Source organism: Pongo pygmaeus, chromosome 2, assembly GCF_028885625.2.
Source record: "Pongo pygmaeus isolate AG05252 chromosome 2, NHGRI_mPonPyg2-v2.0_pri, whole genome shotgun sequence".
Classification (NCBI taxonomy): Eukaryota; Metazoa; Chordata; class Mammalia; order Primates; family Hominidae; genus Pongo; species Pongo pygmaeus.
In genome coordinates this window covers 55851631-55877637 of record NC_085930.1, presented here as the reverse complement: position 1 = coordinate 55877637, position 26007 = coordinate 55851631, and the positions used below count along the sequence as shown (strand labels likewise).

Here is a 26007-nt window from a genome sequence, read left to right as displayed (position 1 = left end):
CAGTAATTACTATCCAAGAGACTCGAGACACACTCCTGAGAGTCAGGCCCAGGGATCAAAGTGGGGATGAGAGCAGGAAGAAGGAGAAAAAACAAGGTCTGGGAGACGGTGGGGTCGGGGGGTGGGGGTCTGAGGTCTTTCACAAGTCCAGCCTAAGTACCACAGCCCACTAGAATGACAGCTTCAACATCTGGCTCTGCCATTAGCGACCTCTGGCGGGACCCTTAGTTTCCTGAGTTGCAAAATGCCGGAGTTATCCACATAAGCTGAATGGAGCTTGATTTCTCTACAGGGTCAAGTCAGACTAAATAAAGCATTGAGACAGGCTGCCTTATATCCTGACACATGAACCAGGAGCCAGAACCTGGGGCAAAAGATGGAGACAAAAAAACCTCTGAACCCCTGTCATTTCTCTCCTCGCCTCCCAACCAGATCCTTAGTCAGCCACAGTTGGGGTTCTCATGTCCACAGCAGACCACGTTCAGCCCCTCCTGGTGGTGTAGAAAGAAGACTACACTGAAGACCAGAAGGAAGGCTTATGCCTGCCTTAACATTAACTTTGTGCCCACGACTATCCCAGCCTCTCTAGCTCCATTTCCCCATCAAAGAAGGGATAACTCTCTTCCTCCCACCGGCTCCAGTCTAACATGGCAAGCTTCTGGCCAGGTGGACCTGTGATCCCCTGGGGACAGGTAGGAGAAGAAAGGTAGAAAGTGCCCTCACTTCAAGGACCTGAAGAAAATGGGCGGGGGGGGTGGCGAGTGCTGAGCAAGAAATACTGGGTGATTGCCTGATGCCAAGTACCAAGGACGATGTGAAAGAATGTGGCTAGAGGATAAAAGGCAGGAGGCAATGAGAGAGAAGTCCTGGAAGAGCTGAACCTTGAACTTGGACAGGCAATGGTGGTCACATAGCACCCTCTGAAGTTAGGATTCCCTACAACAGGGCTCCTCCCCGAGTTGGCTGTTTCCCTTGGTACGTGCCTCAAGAAGGCACATCACAGGGTCTGGATTACACAGTACAGTTAGTAAGAGTGGTGGGAAAAAGAGAGAGGAACATGGCTTCTCTGCAGACATGTAAGGTAAGGTGCCTCCCCTCTGCTGCCCTCCCAGCCCAGCAATTCTAAGGCTCTGCTCCTCAAGGGGATGTGTCACTCCAACAAGTGCATGGCGGTGTGCTGGAAGGTATCTGAAGCCACAAGATAAACACGACACTTCTTCTGGGAGTCTGTTTTACCCCCTGGTAAGTAATGTTGAACATGCTTAGGAGCAAATGCTAAATTCAAATAGTTTTTAGGAGAAAACATAAGTCTTTAAAATATGTTATGCCTGCTCTGGCAAGCCCCCAATCTTGCATCTGGGAAGCTGTCACTGCTCCAGAGAAATCAAGCAGATGGGGAGGAGAGCAGGAAAGAAAGCAGATGTGGTTAAGCAATGACCTTAAGCCCCGACGAAAAGAAAGTAGCAAGCACCTGATAGGACAGCCTTGCCCCCTGTGAGACGCAGCCTCAGGAATTAGCAAACCAGGCACAGCTCCATGCTGGCTCCAGCTCAACTTCCCAGACAGCAGCACTCCACGCCAAGCCCGAGCCCCAGCACCCAGCTGGCAGGGCACGAGGCAAATACCAACTCCTGCACACACAACCTGCTTAACAGCCGGACAATCACCACCAGCCAGACTGAGCGTGGCTGTTGAGGTCTGAGCCAAGAGTGGAGTGAGGGGGAAGGAAAGCTGACAAAACCCTAGACAGAAGTCAGACGCCCTACAGACACCCCACAGCAACAAGTTACAGGGCCTGGACCAGGGGGAAAACCAGCAGAGAAGTGTTTGTGTGTTCCTGTAGGTGCACATAGAGGAATAGGGAGGAAGAGCCAGAAAAGCAAAAAATTTTTTAAAAAAAAGGAAAATAAATATCCATATAGAAAGGGGAAAGGAGAAAAGAGGCCAAAAGAAGGCCAGGCCAGGCACAGTGGCGCATGCCTGTAATCCCAGCACTTTGGGAGTCCGAGGCAGGTGAATTGCTTGAGCCCAGGAGTCCAAGACCAGCCTGGGCAACATGGCAAAACCTGGTCTCTACAAAAAAATACAAAACTTAGCTGAGCGTGGTGGTATGCGCCTACTGGGCAGGCTGAGCTGGGAGGATGGCTTCAGCCTAGGAGGTCAAGTCTGCAATGAACTGAGATTGTGACACTGCACTGCAGCCTGGGCAACAGAGTGAGACCCCGTCTCAAAAACAAAAAGGGCCGTGCAATGGGGCGGTGCAGGGGGAGTCCTGGACTCAGGATTGGGAAAAGGGAACAGAAACCTAATAAGGGGAGAGAAAAGAAGGGGACAGGAGAGAACCTCAGAGAGAAGGATAGGCACCCTTCCAAAATGGGGAATGGGAAGGGAGGGGCACAAAGAGAAAAAAACACCCCTCAAAGACTAGAAGGCACATGCCCACCGCCATGCTTATAACACACACACCAAGCCTGGCAGCTTCCAGCATTTTCGGAACCAGGCTATTTAGGGATGAGAGCAACTTGGAAGACTCAACTCTACATTTCCCAGAAGATTCAATTGAAGCCCAGAGAAGGGCAGTGACTTGCCAAAGGCCCCATAGCTATTTGATGTCAGAGCCTGGACTCAAAGCTGGGTCTTCTGACCTTTAGTCCTACAAATTCCACTGCACCCTGTACCTTTTTTTTTTTTTTTGAGACAGTTTTGCTCTTGTAGCCCAAGCTGGAGTGCAATGGCGTGATCTCGGCTCACCGCAACCTCCACCTCCTGGGTTCAAGTGATTCTCCTGCCTCAGCCTCCCGAGTAACTGGAATTACAGGCATGCACCACCACGCCCAGTATTTTTAGTAGAGATGGGGTTTCTCCATGTTGGTTAGCCTGGTCTCCAACTCCCGACCTCATGTAATCCACCTGCTTTGGCCTCCCAAAGTGCTGGGATTATAGGTGTGAGCCACTGTGCCCAGCCTGTACCCTGTACTTCTTAAGGGTCAGAGCAAAACACCCGTGGCCTGGGGCTCACTCCCATGCCCAAAACCTTCTTCAGGTTCATCCTTACAAGAACCAAGGGATCCTCACCCAGTAAACAGTTGCTGAGTGAACAAGCATACCATTTTTCCCCCTCCAGCTTCCTCCTGAACAAACTTGTCCAGATGAAAAACACTAGGAGAATGGCGTCTCACATTTAAATTGTATTTCCTGTTTAAGAAAGAACTTTCATTTACCCGATCCTTATCACAGACCTGGAAAGAAGGCAGAATGCATATCGCTGTCCCATTTCACAGCTGAGGAAACAGACTCAGGGTGACCGACTTGCCCGCTGTCACAGGGCTAGTGAGCAGCACAGCTAACTAACTAGTTAGCAGTCAGCCCAGGCCCCCTCCTAAGCCCAAGCCTTTCTCCCTTATTCTACAAACCTTCAAAGATACCGCAACACTGGAGCAGCATCTTCTCTCACCCCAGATGCTCCCTGTTCCCCTCACCTGCCTTTTAAAGGGAAAAGCAGGGTGGCCTGTGCACTCCTGACCTTCCTGGTCACCCCAGCCCCAAGCCCTGTCCCCATCCTAGCCACCAACCCTTCGTGGATAGGGCAGGAAGTGGAGCTGGAAAGGATGACAGATGGGTGCCTCAGCAGGGCCGATTTGAGGGAGGCAAGCTCTGGCTGGCTACCTGCTGTTTCACAGTAACAAGGATAAAGAAGGCAGCATGGCCCTGTGCCACCTACTCGCTCCTTGGCAGACAGCACCAGAAAGCAAAGTTCCCAACACCACTTCTGCCCATCCCTGGGTGTGTCTCATTCACAGACCCACAGACACGGACTGGACACACTTAGGACAACTGTGAGAGCTGTCATTGCAGGGCTCTGTGGAGCTAACACGGGGGCTCCCCATGCCCTGATGATTACAGGCAAGTTTAGAAGTCTAGGAGCAGGAGTGAATGAGCTAGAGGGCAGGAGCTGGGTTCTTGGAGATCTCCTTTTCTAACAGTGGTTCGTGACAGCTGCCACCTAGAGTACTACATGGGCCACAGCCCAGAGTTCTGAACCTTGGGCTACTCTGGAAAGATTGCACCCTGACTCTAATTTCAAACTCACACCCAGATATTCCTGAGTCCAACTTAATCTACTTTGGCTCCATAATTCACCTACTTATCCACACTATTTTAAAAGCTATCTAACATTTCAGTTTCTGTTTCCTCTTACAGGCATAAATTCAACACAGCGAGGCAACTACATGGAATAGTCCATCTTTCTGTCTTAAGGTTAACTCTTTCAAGCTCCAAGGTGCTTCCCTGCCCCAATTTTAATTTGAGCACATCGAAATTCACAGGATGTTCTCATTGGCACTTTTATTGACTCTAGACATCATGTTTCCAAACTTGAGTCCTGAAGTTGAATCTCCATAGTCTGTCTTCACCCACTACTCCTGACCCCATTTCACTCAGGCACCTTGCGCTGCATGTTTTCCAGGCCGCTCAGGGACAGCAGCAGGCCTTTCACCTCCACAGGCAGTTCTGGGGGCCCACTCCATAGGTGGCTGCCTGCAGCGAAAGCCAGGGCACTGTGAGCACGTGGTATTGTGCTCCGAGGTCTTTGCACCAAATGTGAACTCGACCGCCTCTGTGAAGCTTTTCTCAACCTTTCCAGGCAGAATGGAGGGGCTTTCCCTCCATGCATATAGTCTGTGTTTGTGGCACTGTTCACCTGACATTGTAATCACTGGGCTAAGTGTCTGCCTTCTCCTCACACACTGAGCTCCTTGAGGATGCAGTTATCCATCTGTGTATTCTCAAAGCACGTAGTAAATGCCCAGTATTGTCTGTTACATGGACCCAGGTGGAGACAGCAACTAAGTCAAAGCTCCTCTGCCCATTTCTGCCACCTACAAGCCTCATAAGAACTCCCTACAATAAGCCTCCATCAGCTTGGCAGAACTGCTGTCATCTTCAGATATGGAAATTCCAAAGTGCCTTGCTTCATCTAATAGGCTTTTTACTTTGCCAGTCACACAGAGCACGGCTGGTCAAGGCAAGCACACTTTTGGACCAACTATGAACTAGAATTAACCAATGGCTAAGATCTCACCTACTGCCTGGTGAGCAACGTTTTCTATTCAGTTAGTATCTGAATGAATCTGGAAGTATGAGGCCACACACACATACACACACACACACACACACCACTCGGCTAAGACTTATCATCCTAGTTTCACTCAGTGCTTTGTCAAAATATGAATCTCCTTCAATGCTCTCTAATCACAGGCAGAACAAACTTGAGGTCATCAACTTATAAATCAGTTGTGTCCGAAAAATTCACTCGAAAAGTAACCATTGAGAACTCAGACTGAAGAGGAAGAGGATTACACTGGAGTGGGTGCCAGAAAAGCTCGCTTAACCTGCAGGGTAGTGACAGGGCTTATGACTCAGGCAATAATAGCTACATTAAAGATTTAGAAGACCTTTATAGGCCTGGGCCCCCTCAGAAGCCAAGGCATAGGCAGCTTGACCCACTGATTCCACCTTTGCATGGTGGCAGCAGAGGCGTCAGGTAATGTCCTGCGTTGGGGGTAAAGCTCATGGTTCTTGCTGCAGACCCACCACAGGCAAACCCACTGGGTAACCTTGAAAATCACCTTGCCTCTCTGTGTATCAAGGCCACCCTCTGTAAGACAGGAAGGCCCCCTCTGCCACTCACCTCCCTCTGGGAAGACAGAAGAAAGAAACACATGGAAATAGAAGAAAGTGAAAGCTCTACGGAAAAAGGGAAGAAATGGGGCTGGGCTGGGAAGAAAGGGGTGGAAAGCCAGGCACCGCTCTTCCAGTCCAGAGGTGACCTCAAAGTATCACTAGATGGAATCTTTCCATCGCATCCTCTCTGCCAGATCATTAATCAAGAGACAGTTCCTGTCCCCACCCATCAAAGCCCCAAGTGCCCCCTGCCCAGCAGCCACCATGGCACATGGCCCCAGCACATACCCACAGTCCACCCAGCAGATGGTGCCTTGTCCTTTCACCACCTGGGCCACTGTGGACAGTAACCTGAGATGATTTTCAGCTGCCGCCTCTGTAAAAAAAAAACAAAAAATTAAACATCTGTGCCCAAGGGCACTGGGTCATGTCTGCCATCTTCCCTCAGGGGTGAGGAAGCATGGAGACCAATCCCAGAGGGGGTGGAGAAGTCCTGAGCCCCAGGTAAAACACCCTTCCCTGCATTCAGCAGTGCCAGGGCCTGTGCTGCAAGAATAGTCCTGGCTCTTCTCAGAAACCCCTGATCCCACCATCCTCAGGGGCCTTCCTCTTGGACACGGAACCCCGAAGTCACCCTGCCTTAATCCACACCTCACACCTTACTCTTCCAAGAATCTCTCAGCCAGATCCTCAAGGCCAGTAAAGTTTCTGACTCATGTCTTTCTGGGATAAATTTTGACAATTCCATAAACAATGACAATCCTATAACTAAAGCAGGGAATGATGTTGCTGACTGCACGTTCATCTGTCCTGATGCACCACCTAGGAGCTGACGAGAGCTGGGATCAGATCCTTCCTTTACTTGTGCAGCACACACTCATCTAGGAGCTCAGTACAACCTGATGATAAAGGAAGACTTTCTCGTTGGTGCAGGTGTCAATCCTAATGGGTCAGGGCAAGGCACCCAGATACTACTGTGGGAGGGCAGGGTCTTAGGGACAGAGCCTCTGTGGCCAGGATTTCAGCACTGCCAGCCTGCAATGATCCACTGCAAAGTGGCTGTGGCCAGTGTTTGATTCCTGTGGCCAGCAGGCTCCTGAGTCACGTTCTCCTAGGCGACACCTGTGAGCTCACTTGAAAGGCCTGCCAGACAAAGACTGGTGGGGAGAACGATCTGCTGCTTTATCCCGCCAAAAACCATATGATATATCCCCAAGCCAAGCAGAAATGATGTCTGAATTATGTGCCTCCGCAGATCGCCTTTTCTAGTGTGGATAATGGTAGCTGTTTGTGAATACAGAGCATACTGAGCCTTTCACAGAAGCAAACAAAAGTATCGCTCAAGAGACATGCATGGAGTCACTCAGAGGAGGCACTCCCAGGAAACCACGGCCAGGGTGACAGGAGGAGGGCGAGCCACCGAAGAGGGGAAAGCCATTGTTCTGCTGCTCGGACTGGGTTCTGGGAAGCAGGGGATGGGGAGAAATAAACTACAGCAAGATAAAGTACCCCCTGCCCTAACCTGCATTTTAACCATGGAAAGGGAGGCACTGCTTAGAAGGATGGGAGGGAGCAAAGAAAATCCAGTTTCTGCACTGCTCAAAAACCCCACTGAAGGTCACATGTCTCTCGTGCAGCAGGCCTGGGCAAGGAGGCAGGAAGTTAAAATAACTGCCCAGGCCCCATCAGGCAATGACAGCAGGAGGTAGGCTGACAAGTGGGAAGCACCGGGGGCTCTATTCTCAATGGCTCAAGACAGGGTCGGGTGAGGGAAAGAGAGCTTAGGTGCTATCTCCTACCCTGCAAGCTCCTGACAACAGGGCCCCACCTTTCCACTCTCTAACTTCCCATAATGATTTTCCGGCCTCAACCCCAATCTGATCTCAAAGCCCTTCTGTCATTGCAGAATCAATACTCTCTTCCCATCCTCCATCAGAGAAAATGAGAGACAGCGGGGCATAGGGGACCAGCTCCCACCTGCTGCTGGAAGATCTCAAACGAGTCCGCTACTCCCAGCTTCCATTTCCTCATTTGTATAATGGATGTCCTCTGACAACCTGCACTGCCTCCCTCACGGCAAAGGAGCCAATGAGACTGTATTATGATGAGCTTATATGATGGGATGATGGGATCTACCCTAGAGAAGGAATGTAGCGTGTCTATCACTGACAATCATCCTAGTTCCAACTCTGGGAGTATCCAAGGCAGCAAGCCACATGTTTTCAGGGCCCTATGCCCCAGGCCTCAGGAGGATACTGCTTCCCCTTTCCCTTGATTTCACCCCCATTCCTGACAGCAGAGGAATGCTAGTCACATGCTGGGCTCCCAACAATGCACTCGGGGCATGTGTGCCAGACCCTCAGAAGAGGAAGCAGCAGCCGCAAGTGGCAATGAACACATCCCACGTGCCAGGGATACCTGGAGGATGCAGGCATGTCTGGAGCCTCTATCATCCCCCAGGTACCAGTGAGTGCTGAGGCCGAGCTGCTGGGGAAAGCTGTGCCCGGAACTGGCCCAGCCACTGACTGCTGCTTCTCCAGGGCCACAGAAAACTTGGCATCCTTAGAAGCAGCAAAAAACACTTAACTCTGCTGGAATGACTTCAACAGACTCAGCGTTCACCTTCCCCCAAAGTCACTGCCAAGAGCCAAGCAAACCTCTCTCCATCTGCTATGTCCTTGCCAGTCTCAAGGTCAGAAGAGAGGCAGGCCGCTGCTCCTGCCCCCAAGAAATGCTGTGTCCCAAGCTTAGAGCCCACTCCAAATTCAGTCTTGCATCTGACCCCAGAGCAGGACAGATGGACTGGGCAGGGCCAGGGCTGCCAGCTGGGGTGAGTGCTTCCAAGCCTGGGACCCATTCAGCTGGCAACAGACTGGCCTGGCCAGTTAATCAACAGCTCTAGCGAAGAATACCCTGGCAGGGCTCAGCCCCATGCCTGTGCAGGGAGCCAGGACATCCCTTCCCAGTGCCCACCATTGTGATCCTCCATCCTACTTCACACACGCCCTCTCCCTCCTGAGGAGTGAGGGGCTCCAAAGGACTTTCCCAACAAACACTCATAAAAAAGAAATGGAACCACCCCCTGGGATCAGAGAGTGGCAGAGCTAATGCCTCTGTGTGCCTCTGCCTCTGTCTTCTGAGGAAAGGTGACAAATCCCATGTCCCTTGGACCCTCCCTAAGTGGTTTTCATTCTAAGGTCTCCTGCCTCCCACTTCCGCCCCCCTCCTTCCCCTGAATCCCATCCTACCCCGATGGTTGACCTCAAGGCCAGGAAGGGACACTCACCAGATTTGGAGTAAAGCACCAGTACATTATTCCGGGTTCTGAGCAGTTTTTTCAAGTCCTTGGGGTCAGAGATTCTCTCAATGAGCGAGGAGACCTTTGCAGAGGACAGCCATGATGGCAGGACCACCTGGGGATCAAGGAGCCAACGACCGTGAGTTCCAGCTTCTGGCTGGGCCCCAGAAGAATCGGTGCCCATGGATGTGCTGTCTAGAGCTGCTTTACTTCCAGAGGATGAGGACAAACCAGCACATCTCATGCACCACACCTACTTCTTCACCTCTAGGGACACTCCCCAGCCCACTCCCAGTCTCCCTTCCCCTCCATGCACTTTTATAAGGCTGTATGGACTGCAGATATAAACAGTTAGCCCTCTATCTCACAGGTTCCACATCCATAGATTTGACCAACCATGGATGGAAAATATTTGAAAAACAACAGTAAAAAATAATACCAATAAAACCAATACAGTATAACAACTACTTACATAGCATTTATATTGCATTCGGTATCATAAACAATCTAGAGATGATTTAAAGTGTACAGGAAGTCATACATAGGTTAGATGCAAATACCATGCCATTTTATATAAAGGACTTGAGCATCCATGGGTTTTGGTATCCTGTGGAGGCGGGATGCTGGAACCAATCCCTCAAGGATACCAAGGAAGGTTTGTATAAACATTCTGCATTGTTACACATTAGTCGAGAGCCCCCTGGGAGGTCAATGTCTGTCCATATTCCTCATGTTACCCCAATGCCATATGCTGGGGCAATGTAAAAACTCCATCCCATCTAGAAGCATCAAAGCATAAAATACACAGAGAAATAAGATCATCCCTTAATGCTTAGGGTGGGAGTAGATGGGTGAGAGGCTTTTAGCTTTTCTTACTCAGCCAGGTGATCTCAGGAGGTCAGTCAACAAGAAATGAGCCAATTCTCCCCCAGAGAACCCTGGAAAACTTTGGGAACTGGAGGTATCGGGCACCTCTGCAGGCACAATGAAGGGTAGGTTAAAAGCAATGGGTGGGGGTTTATTAAAAGTGTGAATAAGGAGTAGACACAAAGCAGATCCCCTTGCCTAGATTGCACAGCTGGGCAACAGCCCCTTGCCCACCTGTCAGAAAGCAAGAGGGTTACTATATGGAGAGATTGAGTAAGAAAAGTTCCACTGAGAGATAACCTGGCAGAGGGTGGGAGGATGGCTCTCAGAAAAGACAGGGGGATTCAAAGAAAGTCTACAAACTGAACCTTGAGATCACTCATTCCTCCAAGCTCCCAGTCCCCAGCATCTCCCTTCCCTTCTCTGGAATGCCACCTGCCAGTCTTATTCCCCAGGCAACAAATTAGAGAATTTCCCTCTGGGGAAACTGAGGAGCATAAGAAAAACAACCTAAAGACAGTGATTTGGAGATCCTCAATTGAAACAGCTGAGTTCCTGCTCAAATCTCCACTGTGAGGCTCTCCCAGTAAACAAGCACTCTCCACTCCCTCCACACACTCACAGAGCTGCCAGTCAATGTGCTAGTGCCTTGCTCTTCAAAACAGACAGATAATCAAAGTTCACCAGTTACAAAAGACAGAGACCAGAACAAACCAATGGAAAGATGACATGTAGAAGAAAAAGAAAATTAAAAGAACAGAAGAAAACAAGAAAATTACTATTCTCAGAGAAATAAAATGGTGCATCCATAAAATAAGAATAGAATGTTATGAAGAAAAATAAATACTCAAAGAGAATCATGAAAATCTCTTGGAAAGTAAAACTATCACAGAAATAATTAGGGTTGGAAGTAGAATTGAAAAAAAAAAACCTCCTAGAAAATACAACAAAAAGATCAAGAAATAAAAAAGGACTTAAGAAAAATAAGAGAATGGACCCATTAAGCACAAGAGCCAAATTAAAGAGACTCCAGAAAAAGAAAAAGAAAAAAAAAAAGAGGAAAATCAATTATCAAAAAATTAATTCGAAGCCTGGCACAGCATCTCATGCCTGCAGTTCCAACTACTCAGCAGGCTGAGGCAGGAGAATCACTTGAGCCCAGGAGTTCATGGCCAGCCTGGGCAACAGTGAGACTCAATCTCTAAAAAAGCAAATAAATTAAAATAATAGTTCAAGAAAATGTTCCAAAACTGAAGGATATGAGTCTTCAGTTGGCAGAGCCCAGCATCATGAATAAAAAGACTTACCAAAATACATCACTGAAAACTTTGAGAACACTGCTGACAAAGGGGAGATCCCAACCATTTCAAAGAAAAAAAAAATACAACATACAAAAGATCAGGAGTCAGAATTGGCATAAGACTGTTCATCAGCACACAAGCATTGGCTTCACAGTTCTCAAGGAGAATGATTTCTAACTGCAATTCTGTAACCAGCCAAACTATCTATCAATCATGAAAATAGACTTGAACAGATGAAAATATCAGATGTATAACATTTACCACCAGTACACCCTTTCTCAGAAAGATACTGGGACCCATCTTCCACTACAACAAAAAGTAAATGAAAAATTAGACATGGAAACTAGGAAACAAAGAATTCAATGAAAGAGAGAGGCAAAAGGATTACCACGTTGATGGTCAAGCGAAATCCCAGGATGACAACTGTTCAACAGCCTGCAGAGCAACCAGACCAGAACAGAGCGAGGACGGAGCTCATGGAGGAACATGGTCAATAAAAAAGAGGCAACCATAGCTTATTTGATATGCTTTGTCATACTGAGAGGAGTTTTAATTTCTGCCAGAAAAAATTTTTAAAAAAATAATCTGACCAAAATTACACAGCTAGTAAATAGAGCCAGGATCTGAATCCCAGTCTTTCTAATATGAGCTCACGCCTTCTCAGCCTCCTGCCTCTTTGCAGCCAGAAGTCTTGGATTGAGTCTGAGCCCCATCACTCAATAGCTAAGATGCCTAGCCAATGTCACTCAACCTTTCAGAGGCTTAGTGACTCCTGTCTCACATAGAGATAATGATACTTCCCTCATGGGATTGCTATGAGGATGAAACAGGATAATTTATTGAACGTGTTTTATAAATCAGAAAGCACTCCGAGAGTAGCAGTTACCATAATATATAACACAAACTTCCATCTCAGCAGAGAAGAAGACTGAAACATTACCATATTCTAGTGTTCCTAATTATAATCTGCCATTGGAATTCAAAGTTTCCCTCTCTCCAGAGCAAAGCCATCCAGGAGGAAGCCAAGGAATGATTTCTCCCTCATCACACCCTGCAGAGCAGGGTAAAATGCCTGAGGACCCGCTGCCCTTATGCAGGCCACCTTAAGAGCTCACCAAAAAGTTTGCTAAACTTTATTATTATTACATGTTATCCTACTGCTCCCAGGGAGCTAATGGACTTCAGACTGAAAACTCCACAGCTCAATGCACATGATTAAAGGGAAAAAAAAAATAATCTGTTGGAAAAACACATTGCCTCACTGCTGTTTTTAATCCTCAGATAATCTGACCAGTGGAGAGCAACAACTGCTCTTGCCCAGGTTCTCAGGACTCTTTCCTGTAGCCCAGCCCCTCCTGAGGCTGGTAGGCACCCACACTTCTGGAACTGGGGAGAACGAAAAGGGAAGGCAGGAGGGAGGGTGAGCCCAGAGCTCATCTGCCCAGGCAGCGCTGTGTGCAGCTGAGCCGCAGCAACAACAAAGTGTGTACAAGAGAAACCACTAGAGGCTGAGGCTCACAGCTCACCCTCAGCTTCCTTCCCATAAAACCCAGTCCATCCCGCATGTCATCCAACCGAGGGCCAATGAGATTAAACAAACCACCTTCCAGCCAGTCAGCCAAGCTCCTCACCCAGCATTCGGAGTCACACAGTAGAGAAGTTAAGCCCAACCAGAAACGCGCTGAGCAAATTTACTTTGCTTGAAAACCATCACTGGGCATGACACTGGGGCTCAGACTGGGCATCACCCACAGCCAATCTGGTTTTGAAGCCTTATGAAGGGTCCATCTCCTCCCTACCCTCACCCCCATCCCCAAGATTAAGAGCTCTGGAGGAGGGCAGGGCCCCCGCACACGGCCTGGCCCATTGAAAGCCCTCAGGAAATGTTTGACCAGTATTATAAACATGACAAATTACACTGTTACCACACTCCTGGCCTTAGCAGAGGTCACCCACTATCAGTATGTGATGGGGTGAGTCCACAGCAGCCCTTGGGAGGCCCAGAAGGGTTGATGGAAGCCACACAGACCACAGCTCAGGGGGTGTCTGGGCTAGAGCATGGCAGAAGGCGGGGGGGCAGGCTGGGCTCTTCAAAGCCTGCCCACGGACCTGGCCTGGTACAGGAAGAGAGTGGGAAGCATCATTGCCCAGTTAGCAAGGGAGTGAAAGGATGAACATGGTATTGTAGAGACTCATCTGGCCGTGACCTCAGACTGGGCAGCAGCCAGGGAGGCCGGAGGTGGAGGGCCCTGCTGGGTGGCTGCCCGCGTGGAGAGACATGGATCAATGCAAAAGCCTCAGAGGGAAAAACAACAAAACCCAATGACTATTCATAGGTAAGTGAGGAAGAAAGAGAAAAAAAGTCTAAAATGACTCTTAGAATTCTGGGCTGGGAGGCTGCAACAACAGCCAAAGATGGAAGAATGGAGAAGCAGCAGCAGAGGAGGCTTTTCTCTTACATTAAGGAAGATGATAATAGGCTCAGGTTTTGGACAGGTAGACAGTGGGGCATCAAATACAGGCCTCCTCCAGGTTGCAAGGGGAGCCACCAAGTAATGAAGTCCCCATGGGCCGGGCTCAGAGGGAGGAGACAGGAAACACCCTCAGTGAGGGAGGAGGCAGGACCAAGAGGGAGGTGGGGAGGGCTATGTCCACAGAGACCAGGGAGGGGACACTTCTAAAGAAAAGGGAGTGATCTACAGGCAGGCAGAGTGGGGAGGCTGGGACATGGCCAAAGGCTGTGAAGTCCCTGGGAACACTGGAGAGAATGTCAGTGGTACACGTGGCGGGAGCTGGAAGCCAGGCTGTAGAAGAGAGAAAGTCTACCCAGCACAGGAGCTGGAGTGATAATGGGAAGGTGCAAGGAAGTGCCACAGGGTCAGAAGAAGGATAAGTTGTATCCCATGAAGATGGGGGCATGTGGGCGTTAGTGGGCACAGGAGAAGCAGGATTTGCCTAGAGTGGCAGGATCTGAGAACGAGAGAGGAAAAATAATCAGGATAGGTCAATCAGGGAGAATCCAGGGAGATGGGGTCCAAAGAGCTAAGACACTAACTGGGCTTCTGAGAAGGAGAAGGATGAAAGGCCCCTCTGTGTCTGGCCTCAGATAGACCTTCACCCTAGCAAACAACCACAGATGCAGACAAGTGGGAGCCCTTTCCTCCCTCCCCATAAGCCCAAGGGGACTTTCCTCCTGCCACTTAACATTCTCCTTTCTCCTCCACTTCAGTCTATTTTAACCTTTCCAATGTGCACGCTCCTTCCTTTCCTTAAGATGCAGTCCCAACATGCCTCGGAGCACCTTGCCAAGAGCCTTACTGCAGACTTCATAAGTCACAACCCACAAACCTTGATAACAACAATAACTACAGCAACAATAACAATGTTAATGATGCAAAAACTATCTGTTCCTTTGTCAAGCCCTTGGGGGGAAAGGGAAGGATTTGAGAAGTGCTTCCAAAGGCAGCCAGGGTTCCATGCCAGCCACGGCATTGTTCCTGGGCTTGGCAGCCTCTTTACATTTGAAGTCAATTGCTCTAGAGGTAGAGGAGAGAAAAAAGATCCCCTTTGTTCACCATGCAAACTCCTTCTGACCTTCTCCAATAATTGCTTTCTTTCTGCTCACAACCCTCAGCTTTAACAGTATTTACACCAGGGCTGAGCTGCCCCCGCTGGCTGGGCTGAGACCCATAAAGCATCTCCCTGGTGCAGGGCAGAACACTGCCGGGAAAAATGGCTTTCCCCTTTTCTGCTGCTGGGAAATAGAGGCCCCCAATGCCAGGTCCTGCCTATTATCAGCCAACCAGCACATCGCTGTCAGAGCACCAATGCCTCCAACCTCCAAACCCCCTCACAGAGCTTCACTGCCCCCCACTTCCCTGCCCTGAGCACCAGTCCCCTTCCACCACCCAATCCCTCCCCTGAGTACAGGATCTCTTCAGAGCCCAGCAGCACAAGAGTGCCGGGGAAGGAGGTCCTTACTGCCCACCTCTGCCATGGCTGGAGGCAATGGGGTGGAGATTGAGTCCTTCCTCATCTTCCAGACTCCCTGCCGTGCTCTTGTAACAGGTGCCTGCTCATTCAGGGCCGGCCAGACAAACCACCATCCCACTTAGAAACCCACTCTCTTCTCCCTCTGCAGTCTTCCAGACACCACAGAAAGAGCACTGGCTCAGGAGTCGGACAGACGTGGGGGGAAATCCAGGTGCCACCATTTACAGCAAGATGACCTCAGGCCTGTTACTCGACCTCTGAGTGTCAACTCCCCACCTACAAGGTGGAGAGGAGAATACCAATGCCCACCTTGCAGGGTGGCTCAGGACTACATGAGGGGGGAGATGACAAAGAATCTAACATAATGTTTGGCATGCAGAAGCACAGAATAATTGCATTTCTCTTTATTAGCGAGACCACTTACAAGGGGAGCAAGGACAGCAGTAACACGGGGACCACCTCTTCCTCTCCAGGGGCCCTGCCTGCAATCAGGCAGGGCAGCAGGTCCAGGCAGGAAGGAGCGAACACGTACACACATTCAGCCACCAGAAAACCTCGAATCATCACCAGCTGCACGGCGACCCAGACCAAGAGGTCACACGGCACATTTAGAGCACACTTCCCAGGTTTCATACCCACTAACTCGTTTACCCCTCACAATACCCCAGTGGGTAGGTACTCGCCTCATCCCACAGATGAAGAAACTGAGGCTCAGACAGGTTACATTAATTACCAAGGTCACATAGTAGGTAAGTAACAGAGCCAGGACTAGAACTTGGGCCTCCCAACTCCTGGCCAGAGGAGGCCTGCTTCTCTCAACCCCACAAGCTCCCTGGACTGCTGCAACAGATGGCACAACCCAAGCAGAAAAGGAACATCTCCTTCCAAGGCAGGACCTGCCGAAGCAACCAGGAAATGCCCCCATCTCCCAGAATCCCAGGGCAAGGAGGGTCCCAGCAGGGGTTTAGACTAACCCTCTGCTTTCTGCCAAGTCCAGCAGATCCTGGAGTCTCCCAAGGTTCCTGGGGCCAAGAGCATGAAGAGCCTAAACGTGGCAATTAGCCCAGGTCTGTTCCTAGCCAAAGACTGTGTGCAGGAAGTGTGTGGTCCTCCCAATCTACTAACATAGCACACACAAACTCCTCTCTTCACTCAGCTCACTTAATGAGGCTGATCGCCACCCAGCATCACCATCAGACTAAAGAGATAAGAGTCCCAGCACGCTGGAAGATAATCAGGGAGAACAGTCCTTGCCACATTACACCTCAGCTTTAAAAAGCTCCTCATCTCTGGGGCACGTGCCAGCACCCTCACATTCTCCGTAACTAGCAAAGCCGCTGTCATTATAGATTTACTATTCAATGCAGACCATGAAGCCAGAGATATTCAATTATGTAAAAGCAGCTTGCTAACGGAGGAAGACTTGGGAACAGAAGTTTAACACTGAGGAAGAAGGATGAAGGTGGGACTCGACCTCTTTTGCTCTGCCACCTGAAAAAAAGATACCCTTATGTTAAGAACTGTGAAGAAACAGGTTTAATTTAGTTTAACCCACATTTTGCTCAAAATAGTTTTGAAATGTCAGAATCTAAGTCTAGACTCATAAGAAGCTGGTACTAAAGGGACTCAGGGAAAAGAGGAGGACCTAAGAAAACAGATGTGGCCCTGAATCCAAGGTCAGAGAACTTGAGCGGGCTGAGAATTTAGAGCTCGTGGTTTGGCGGAAAGAGCACTGTACTTGGAGTCAGAAGCTCAAGTTTTACGCTGACTTTGATTATTACTAGTTGTCATCTCTCCTTCTCCAAGTCTGTTTCCTACTCTGGAAAACTGAGGAACTGAAAGTGATTTCCAAAGTTCTTTACAATCATATCATTTGGTAAACCTATTCTCACGACCACCACCAGAGAAGTACTGTGAGGTAATCAGACCTTGTGAAGAAACCATTGAGTTTCCCTGGGCCTGTGGCCACCCGCAATAAAAGCCTCACCTCTCAGTCTCCCTTGCAGCAAGGGGGCCATGTTCCAGCCCCTGGAATGTAAGCTTAAGTGTGATGTGGCAACTTTCAGAAACTGTCCCTAACAGACATCTGATACAAGTCTTCTTAGTCCCTGCCTCATTCCTGCCAGCTGGAATTTGGACAAGATGGCTGGAACTCAAGTAGCCACCTTGAGACAATGAGGAGGAAGGGCCTCCTAAGAGGCGCTAACAAGATAGATGTTACCTCGGTCCCTGACACCACAGAGGGATATTCTGGCCCTGGAATATCCCTGTGCAGGCTTCTGCATGGGTGAAATAAATGATCTTTTTAAGGAGCTCTCATTCTGGGTCTTCTGGGACACATACAAATACATCTTGAGTGCCCACTGAACAAAAGCTTTAACTAGAAAGAAATACAAACATCTGTTCCAATTGGGATATTTCAAAGTGCCTCAAGCACCAAATCATGCATTAAACTTTAGATATGTTGTTTATTAGGAAGGAGACAGAGAGACTGTCAAGGGATTGATTTACCCAGTGTTCTTCCTAGTAGCCCAACTTTTCAGTGTGCCTGTTCTTATCAGGTACCTTGGTCACCTGGTGCCAGCTATCCACAAATGAAAGAAGAATTAGCCCGGGAACTCTCCATTTCCTTACCTCAGCCCTTTTCTGGTAAGAGGACCACTGCTGGAGACAGAAAAGCCAGGACATCTCTTTCAATTCAGATTTGAGTTGGGCTGATTAGTTTCACGCAAATATAGAAATCCCCTCAAAATTTCTCACATACCGTCTCCAGTCTCCAGGTAGCCCTCCAGAGCCAAGGACTCAAAATCTCCTGAGACCACTCAACTCAGCTGGACCCAGAAGGCTGTGGGAACTCAATATGTTAACATGTATAAGTCCCATGTCCTACACCATACCCATATCATCTTGGAGGGCTCCTCATTAGAAATGTTAAATCCCCCCCCTACACACACCCATCTGTCAGCCTATCACACTCCAAAGACAGCAAACATGTCTCTTTTAGGATTCTCTAGGTGAAATATCCTAATTCCTCACGTGTGACCTCAAATCCCCACTGTCTAGACACTGCCACCTCAGTGATTCTCAGAGCTCTTCCCAATGCTCTGTTTCAGACTGTTACAGCTTGAAAAGAGTAATGTGCTATTTTATACCATAATTTATTTTTAGAAATAAATACCTAGGCTCTCATAAGTCAAAATATAGGAAATTAATCTCAACACATATCTTCATTGGTGGGTCACAGTTTAAAAAAAATAAAAGGTTGAGAAACACCATTAGTGAATCTCTTGAAATATGGAGCCCAACTGTCATATACTGCTGGCAGAAACCTCAACTAGTACAATTCTTTTGGAAAGGTAGCTGGCACAATTTATCTGTATCTCTAAAGTATTTATGCTCTTTGACTTGGTAATTCCACTTCTGGGAATGTGTCCTGAGGAAATTAGCAGAGGTCTGACACACATATGACTCATTTCTACTCATAAGAGTTAAAACCTATACACAACCTAAATGTCCAGCAACAACAGAATGGTTACACAGAGTAAACCACTCAATAGAAGAATAAATCATTTAGATGGTATTTTATTTAAATGGTGTTTTTAAAGACTTCGCAATGCAAAAATATTTCCTTTAATGTTGTCTTTAAAAATAGAATTCACTTTGGGAGGCCGAGGCGGGCGGATCACGAGGTCAGGAGATCGAGACCATCCTGGCCAACACAGTGAAACCCCGTCTCTACTAAAAATACAAAAAATTAGCCAGGCGTGGTGGCGGGCGCCTGTAGTCCCAGCTACTCGGGAGGCTGAGGCAGGAGAATGGCGTAAACCCGGAAGGCGGAGCTTGCAGTGAGCCGGGATCGCACATTATACTCCAGCCTCGGCGACAGAGCGAGACTCCATCTCAAAAAAAAAAAAAAAAAAAAAAAAGAATTCAAAATATACGTGGTATAACCATAACTGTAAGTAAACAAAAGTATGCTCAGAAAAACACAGAGGATTTGCCCTCAGTAGTATTTATTCTTCCCTTTTCTCTATTTTTCAACTTGCCATAATAAGCATGTCCAATCTAAATGTTTAAAGAAAAAAATTACCACCACTTGGCTACCATTATGAAAATAATTAACTGCCTCAAAGTATCTCCCCACCAGAAAATGTATCCTTACAGTGGGAAAACATGGCAGAAACCCCCTTAACTAAGGGACCAACAGCAACACCACCAGTAATGGGTCAAATTGACGTCAGGTGCCCTCTGATACAATGCACTAAATGAAAACATCATCAAAAACCAAATTGAGGAAAATTCTTTAAAAATGTCAAGGTCACAAAAGACAGAGACTGAGGAACTGTTCCAGATTAAAGGAGACTAAAGAAGGACAACTAAATGCAGTGTGTGATTCTGGTTTGGGTCCTGAATCAAATACTACCTTCCTAGTTTTGATCGTTGTACTGTGGTTACATAAGAGAATGTCTTTGTGTTTTAGGAAATACTGAAGTATTTAGAGGGCAAAGGAACATCATATATAAACTTCATATATGTAGAGGAAGAGTATGATAAAAACAAATGTGATAAAATATTAATATTTGTGGAATTGAGATAAAGGACATGTAACAATCCTTTGGATTCTTCTTGCAACTCTTCTATAAATCTGATATTATTTCTAAATAAAAGTTAAAGAGAAAAAAACCTGTCTAAAAAAAAAAGACAGGAAAGAAAGAGGCTTCCAGAACACAACCAGATACTGCCCCCAGCTCTTACATGGGCCTTCTGATTCCTCCCCGCCCAGCGCTTGCTCTGTGCCCTTTCCCACGTATGCGCAGTGCTTGTGTGTCCTTCTGTGCTGCTAGCTGAACTGTCTCGCCTCCGTTCATGTGACATTGCATGGTTTGATTTTTTTCATAACTATTATATGGAATCTGCAAAGTACTTGGCACGCAACACATACCTAGCAAATACTTGTAGAATGGTTTTGATGAGAGATACAAGAAAGAACATTAATTTTAGGCCGGGCGCGGTGGCTCATGCCTGTAATCCCAGCACTTTGGGAGGCTGAGGTGAGTGGATCACATGGTCAGGAGTTTGAGACCAAGCTGGCCCATATGGTGAAACCCCATCTCTACTAAAAATACAAAAATTAGCTGGGCATGGTGGCACGTGCCTGTAGTCCCAGCTACTCGGGAGGCTGAGACAGAAGAATCACTTGAACTAGGGAGGCAGAGGTCATAGTGAGCTGAGATCGCACCACTGCACTCCAGCCTGGGCAACAGAGCGAGACTCTGTCTCAAAAAAAAAAGAACATTAATTTTAAAATATGCATACTGTATGCCCCTTAAAAGGGTAAATTCTAAACATCTGCCATGAGCCACCATAGCTAACACCACTCTTCACAAGAAGTGAAGGCCTAACCTTAAATCAAGCTTGGGGATCTCACTACCGATGCTTCCCAATGTTCAAATGTCTACCCAGCAGCCTCTGAAATAAAACCAAGCACCATGAGTCCCTGAATGGTGGTGATGTTGTGTGTGTGTGCGTGTGTGTGTGTGTGTGAGGTGGGAGGAGAGGCTGGCCCTGGGATGTGAGACCCTTGGCTAGTGGGAGCCAAGGGGGCTAACTGTGCTTATTAACAAAGAGAAATGCAAAAGCACCTGTCAAGGAACAGAACCCAAAAGAGGATCCTTTAATTCCAAATCCAGGGCTTAGGGATTAGCCCATGATGACAATAACAGCCAAAAAAAAGTAGAGTGCTTATTGTATGACCAGCAGTGAGCTAAGCAGTTCACATGTTATCTAACTGAATTACCTTGACAAGTGTATGAAGTAAGCACTTTTATTATTCCCATTTTATAGATAAAGAAACTGAGACTAAGGGGAGTTAAGAAATTTGTTGAAGGTCACACAGCAAGTAAGAGAGCTGTGATTCAGACCCAAGTCTGACAGACTCCAGCACCAGAGTTGGGGCGTAAAGAAGACAGATTCCCAGAGCCACACACATCTTACTGCCTGCTGCTGTAAATACAAGGCCAGCTGCATTTCTTATATTTCGCTTCCTTTAAAAAGCCACACCTTATATTTGGGGCTATGCAGCACAGTTTCTCCCCTCTTTTTTTCCCCAAGGCACAAATGTTGCTGTCAACAATGGACAATTCAGGGGCAGGGCAACTTATCTGAGAGCTTATGAAAGCAGGTTTTCTTATCCTGAAATTGCAACTGCAGTGCATTTAGCCAGGACTTAAGTCCCTAAAGCTTTTAATGTTTCGGAAAACTTCTTCTTGAGCCAAGAGGGGTCTGGATCACTGCCAGCTTGGTGTGCCAGGCCTGCTAACGAGGAAGAACTGGTAGAGGGAACATTGAATTAGGCAGCAGGGAGGGAGGAAGAGCAGGTGAATTCCCACTCCGGAAATCAACTCTGCCTCCAAGCTCCGTTAACTGATAAGAAAATAACAACTCAGTGTTCATGACCCACGGTGTACATCCATGCTTTTACACACATGATCTCATTTCATCCTCTAAAGCTGAGAGTCTAAGCCACTGTTTCCACCCTTCAGGTCTCAACTCAGGAGTCTAGTCATAAAATCAGTGAGTTACACTAGCATTTTTAAAAAATTACATTGACTAGAAAACATCAGTGAGTAGCATAGATAGCAACACTATGCATTCAGTGAACCCAATATGTACTGGGTTACGCTGTAAAATGTATAACTGTTCTTGCAGGAGTTGAAAAACTGTCATAAACAATGAGTGTTTATAGGCGGAGGTGGTACTATCCCCACTTTAGAGATGTGAAAACTGAGGCTCAGAGAAGGGATTTGCCTCGGATTAAGCCTAAAACAGTAGAGCCAGGACCCCGCCAGGACAGATCTGATGCTTTTCTCTTGGACTGTCAATGTGAATAGTTCCCACAGACATCCCTGGAGCATCGTCCACTCCCCGTTGCTCCACCCAGAATAATACCCGAGAGACTGGCAAGACTGCTGTCCCTTCCAATCTAGCTATTGAGCGTGACCTGCTGAAAAGAGCCACAATGACAACCTGATCCATCTTCCCTCTGCTACCAGCATGTCCACAAACCCCAAAATCCCTTCAGAGAAAAGCACGTGCTCAGGCCAAGTGACACCAAGCAGACAATGGTGACACAGCTCCAATGTGAGCAGAACTTGTGCTACACACTCAATCGAGAGCACCCACCTCGGCTGGCAAAATACCACCAGCCATGTAAGATTAACTTGGAAATGTGTCTAGTTTTGTAGCTGTACTGCAGAGCTCGGTATTCTGGGAATACAGATTCCTGGGCTTTATTCTTGAAGAAAAACATCTCCAGGGGCTGGGAGCCCAGGAATCCGTTTTACACATATCTCCTTAAGGTGAAGAAACTCCATCACTGACCCATCTTTTAAAAACTCTCTCTCTGGACCCCACATCACTCCCCTCTCCACTAACAGCCAGAATTTTCCATCTCCCCTGCTCCTCCCATTCTCCTTCCTCCTTCCATTGCTCATCCCTCTGAAATCTGCCCTCCCCACAACCACCACAAAAAAAGCTCTTGGTGAAGGCTCAACAATGACCTCCTATAGATAAACCTTACAGACACTTCCAGTTCTCATCCTGTTTGGCCTCTTGAATTGGATGGACACTTGGTTTCCCTCCTACCTCTCTAGCAATCATTCCTTTCTTCTTTGTAACCCCTCCTCTCCCCATTGTTTAAATGTTGAAGTTCCACAGCTCATTCAGTCTACCCTCTCTTCCTACCCTATATGGTCCCCTAGGCAACTTCACCCACTCTCCTGAACAGCACCCCTAAATTAACATCTCCAGATCAGACCTCTCTTCTAAGCAACACATCTTTACGTCCTGCTCACTCAGCAGTTGAACTGGAGTCAAGTATAATTCTAAAATGTTAAAAGCCTAATTCTCATACAAATAGGTATTGAGCATATTTCAAAGTTTTGCTTAACTCGCTAATAAGAGACCCTAAAAAAGAGGATATAATCCTGATATAAGATTGCTACATTAGAAACCAACAGGTTAATGTCCTTCAGGGCAATAATCTTTGTGTTTCTCTTCTTTACCAAACAGAAATAATTTGCATCCTACCTAACTTTACAAAGTATGGCCCATAAAAAATAATAAACAGAGTTACATCCCCTAGAACACAGCTGGTCCTTAGGTGGTTTCTTATACAATACTCCAGTATGATACTAAAATGTCACAAAATCATCTTTCATTTCCAAGTGTTATATAATTTTTTTCCACTGTAGTCTACGAATTTGGATGGAGAAAAATGACATCTTTGTCTTCACTAACCTCTAACTGAAATTTAGCCTTTCCTGTATTATGAATGTATTTATAAATGTATAAATGCTTTCTACATTTATGAATGTAGATAACAAATTATAGTAGTAATTAGGGTAGCAGTGTCTGTGACTTTGCCACCAACAGAAATCATATTTTCTTATCACATTACAAGACATCCTGAAACACTATTTATGCTCATCACAACTTAAAATTATAGAAGTTGTCAAGCTTGTACCTTCGATCTTTTTATATGATGCATTAATAAACATAAATATTATTTTATCACAACCTTGTTATATTTTGATAACTGTATTTCAATATAACTGCTTTCTTTGTAATTCTATGCATTTTACTTTACACATTTAAAAACATTATTTTAAGAAAGACCCAGAGGTTCTCGGAGAAGTCTTTCCTGACTCCTTGAATTAGGTTAGGGATCCCTGTTATACATTGTCTTACCACATTATATTAACACTTTCTCTTTCCAGCACTTACTACCTGAATTAAATAATTAATCAGTGGCTGTCCCACTAGGCCATGAGAGAAAGAGATGGTGTCTGTCTTATTTATGGTTATCCCCAATGCCTTAGCATGAGGCCTAGCTCATAAAAGATTCTCAAGGAAATATCCATTTGGGAAAAAAAAGAAGTATCTGTTGAATGAATGAACATCTGTGGCACATGTAGGATGCTGATGCTGGTCCACCTTCCTTTGAAATAGGGGGCATGTACTAATACTCTGCCCAGGACCCAGTAAGACTAGACCCTGTGATGAGAACAAACCCACTTGTTCCTCAAGACCCTTCCCTACTTGGCCTGAACAACAGAACTTTCCTACCAGGCCCACATCTGGGCTCAGATACTGGATCACCTTTATGTTTAAGCCCCAGTTTACAACCCTCAACCTTGATTTTCATCAACATCTTCCAACAAGGATTAAAGGACCTGCTCACGAATTCAAGAAATCTGCCTGCACCAAGGGGTTGGAGGAACTGTAGGATTCTTTGCAGGGAATGGACACTCCACCCTTGTGCCTCCGCAGCTCTAATGAGTTGGAAACTCTGAAGCCAGACACAGGCCCACCATCACACCATCTAGGAATGGAATGTGCATCAAACTGGGGCCTCAGTATGACTTTGAGGAATAAAGGCTCTTTTAACCCCACACTCCATGAGTGTCTTCAATCCCCCAATGCAAGATCACAAAGCTAATTATTTAGAAGTGGTCGCAAACTGATATGTGGAAAGAGGCCCTGCTGACGTAGGGTGGCAATAAGGGACAGTAAACTGGAGCTCCTTGGGGGAAGGATACAGGCTAGCACGTGCCTGGCTGGCCACCCCTGTCCAATGCCAAAGCCACCAGGGAGCAGCTGAAAAGCAAGTTTCAGGGACACTCCTGGAAAATGGCTGCCAATGCAGCTGCTTACACATTCAAGCCAGGCACTGAGAACTCTGACTGTGGTCCTCACCTATCTCTTTATGCCTTCACCTTCCAGGCCACAGACACCTCAACCTCGTCTAAGGGCATGTTGCCTCCCACCTCCCTGTCCAGCCACCCATCCCTCTCCAGGGGTAACGGTACTGGGCTAGCCTACTCACCTCACCAAGCTACATGGGGCTCAAAACCACACCGTCGTGAAATACGTAGAAACGCTTTGCAAACTCTAAAGCCCTCTACAAATGCATCCCATGTGACAATTCTGCCAACAGATCACACGGGGAGCCAGAGGCTCCAGGCAGTGCTGAAAGATGGCCAGGCAGAAGGGAAGGGCCAGCCCACCAGGGCTGAGCACTCCTGCTCCTTCCCTCTCCCATTGGGACCTAAGATGCCAGGTGTTAAAAACAACAACACCACACACACACACACACACACACACACACACACAGAAGGAGAGGTGGGGGGGCAAATAAACCATCCCAAGTCCAGGTTATGTGGAAGAACCTCAGCCTCTCCTTATACCCCATGCATTATTTCTGGCCCACTGTCACTCAGCCTCAAAAGCTACCACAACTACCAAGCAAGACACAAGAGCCCAACAAAATAAAACCACAAAGCTGGGGCAAAACCCTCCAGGGATATAGTGTGTTTGGTGTCTTCATTCTCAAGAGGGGATCTACTTTCAGAAGAAAGGGGAGAGAAACCAAGCACACTTACATCCTGAGCCCTTCTGCACCAACCCCCCTACCTGGGATCTCTGCAGCGGCCTGGCAGAGAGGGGGCAAGGAGGCAGTCAAGAGCTCAGCTCCAAGTAACTCCCGTGGGGAGAATCCTAGCAGCACAGGGGGCCTCTGGCATTCAAATCATGCAGCCTCTCTCCGGCCCTTCCTTGCCCACCTCCTCCTCTTAATGCCTTCCCCATCATCTCTTACTCAACAACTGGCAATGACTGCTGAGACTCCCAGTGACTGGGCACTTTCACGTGCCAAGCGCTGTGTTGGATGCTTCCTGTATTTTTTCTAATCCTTTCAACACTGCAAGATGGATATCATTACCACCACTTACAAACAAGAAAACTGAGGCAGGGCCCAAGGTCACGCAGCTCCTGAGTGTCTAGCTGGCTAAAAGCCCATGTTCTTTC

General features: G+C 47.4%; 1 protein-coding gene across 1 annotated transcript in view; it reads right to left on the bottom strand.

Moving 5' to 3' along the window:
• PDIA5 (protein disulfide isomerase family A member 5) overlaps positions 1-26007 on the bottom strand; it is a 95813-nt gene that overhangs the window by 64611 nt on the left and 5195 nt on the right. The window contains exons 2-3 of the mRNA XM_054481593.2: positions 8969-9095; positions 5971-6058 (exon numbers count right to left, since the gene is read on the bottom strand). Of these exons, the coding sequence (XP_054337568.1) occupies positions 5971-6058; positions 8969-9095 (215 nt within the window). The remainder of the gene's footprint in view (positions 1-5970; positions 6059-8968; positions 9096-26007) is intronic.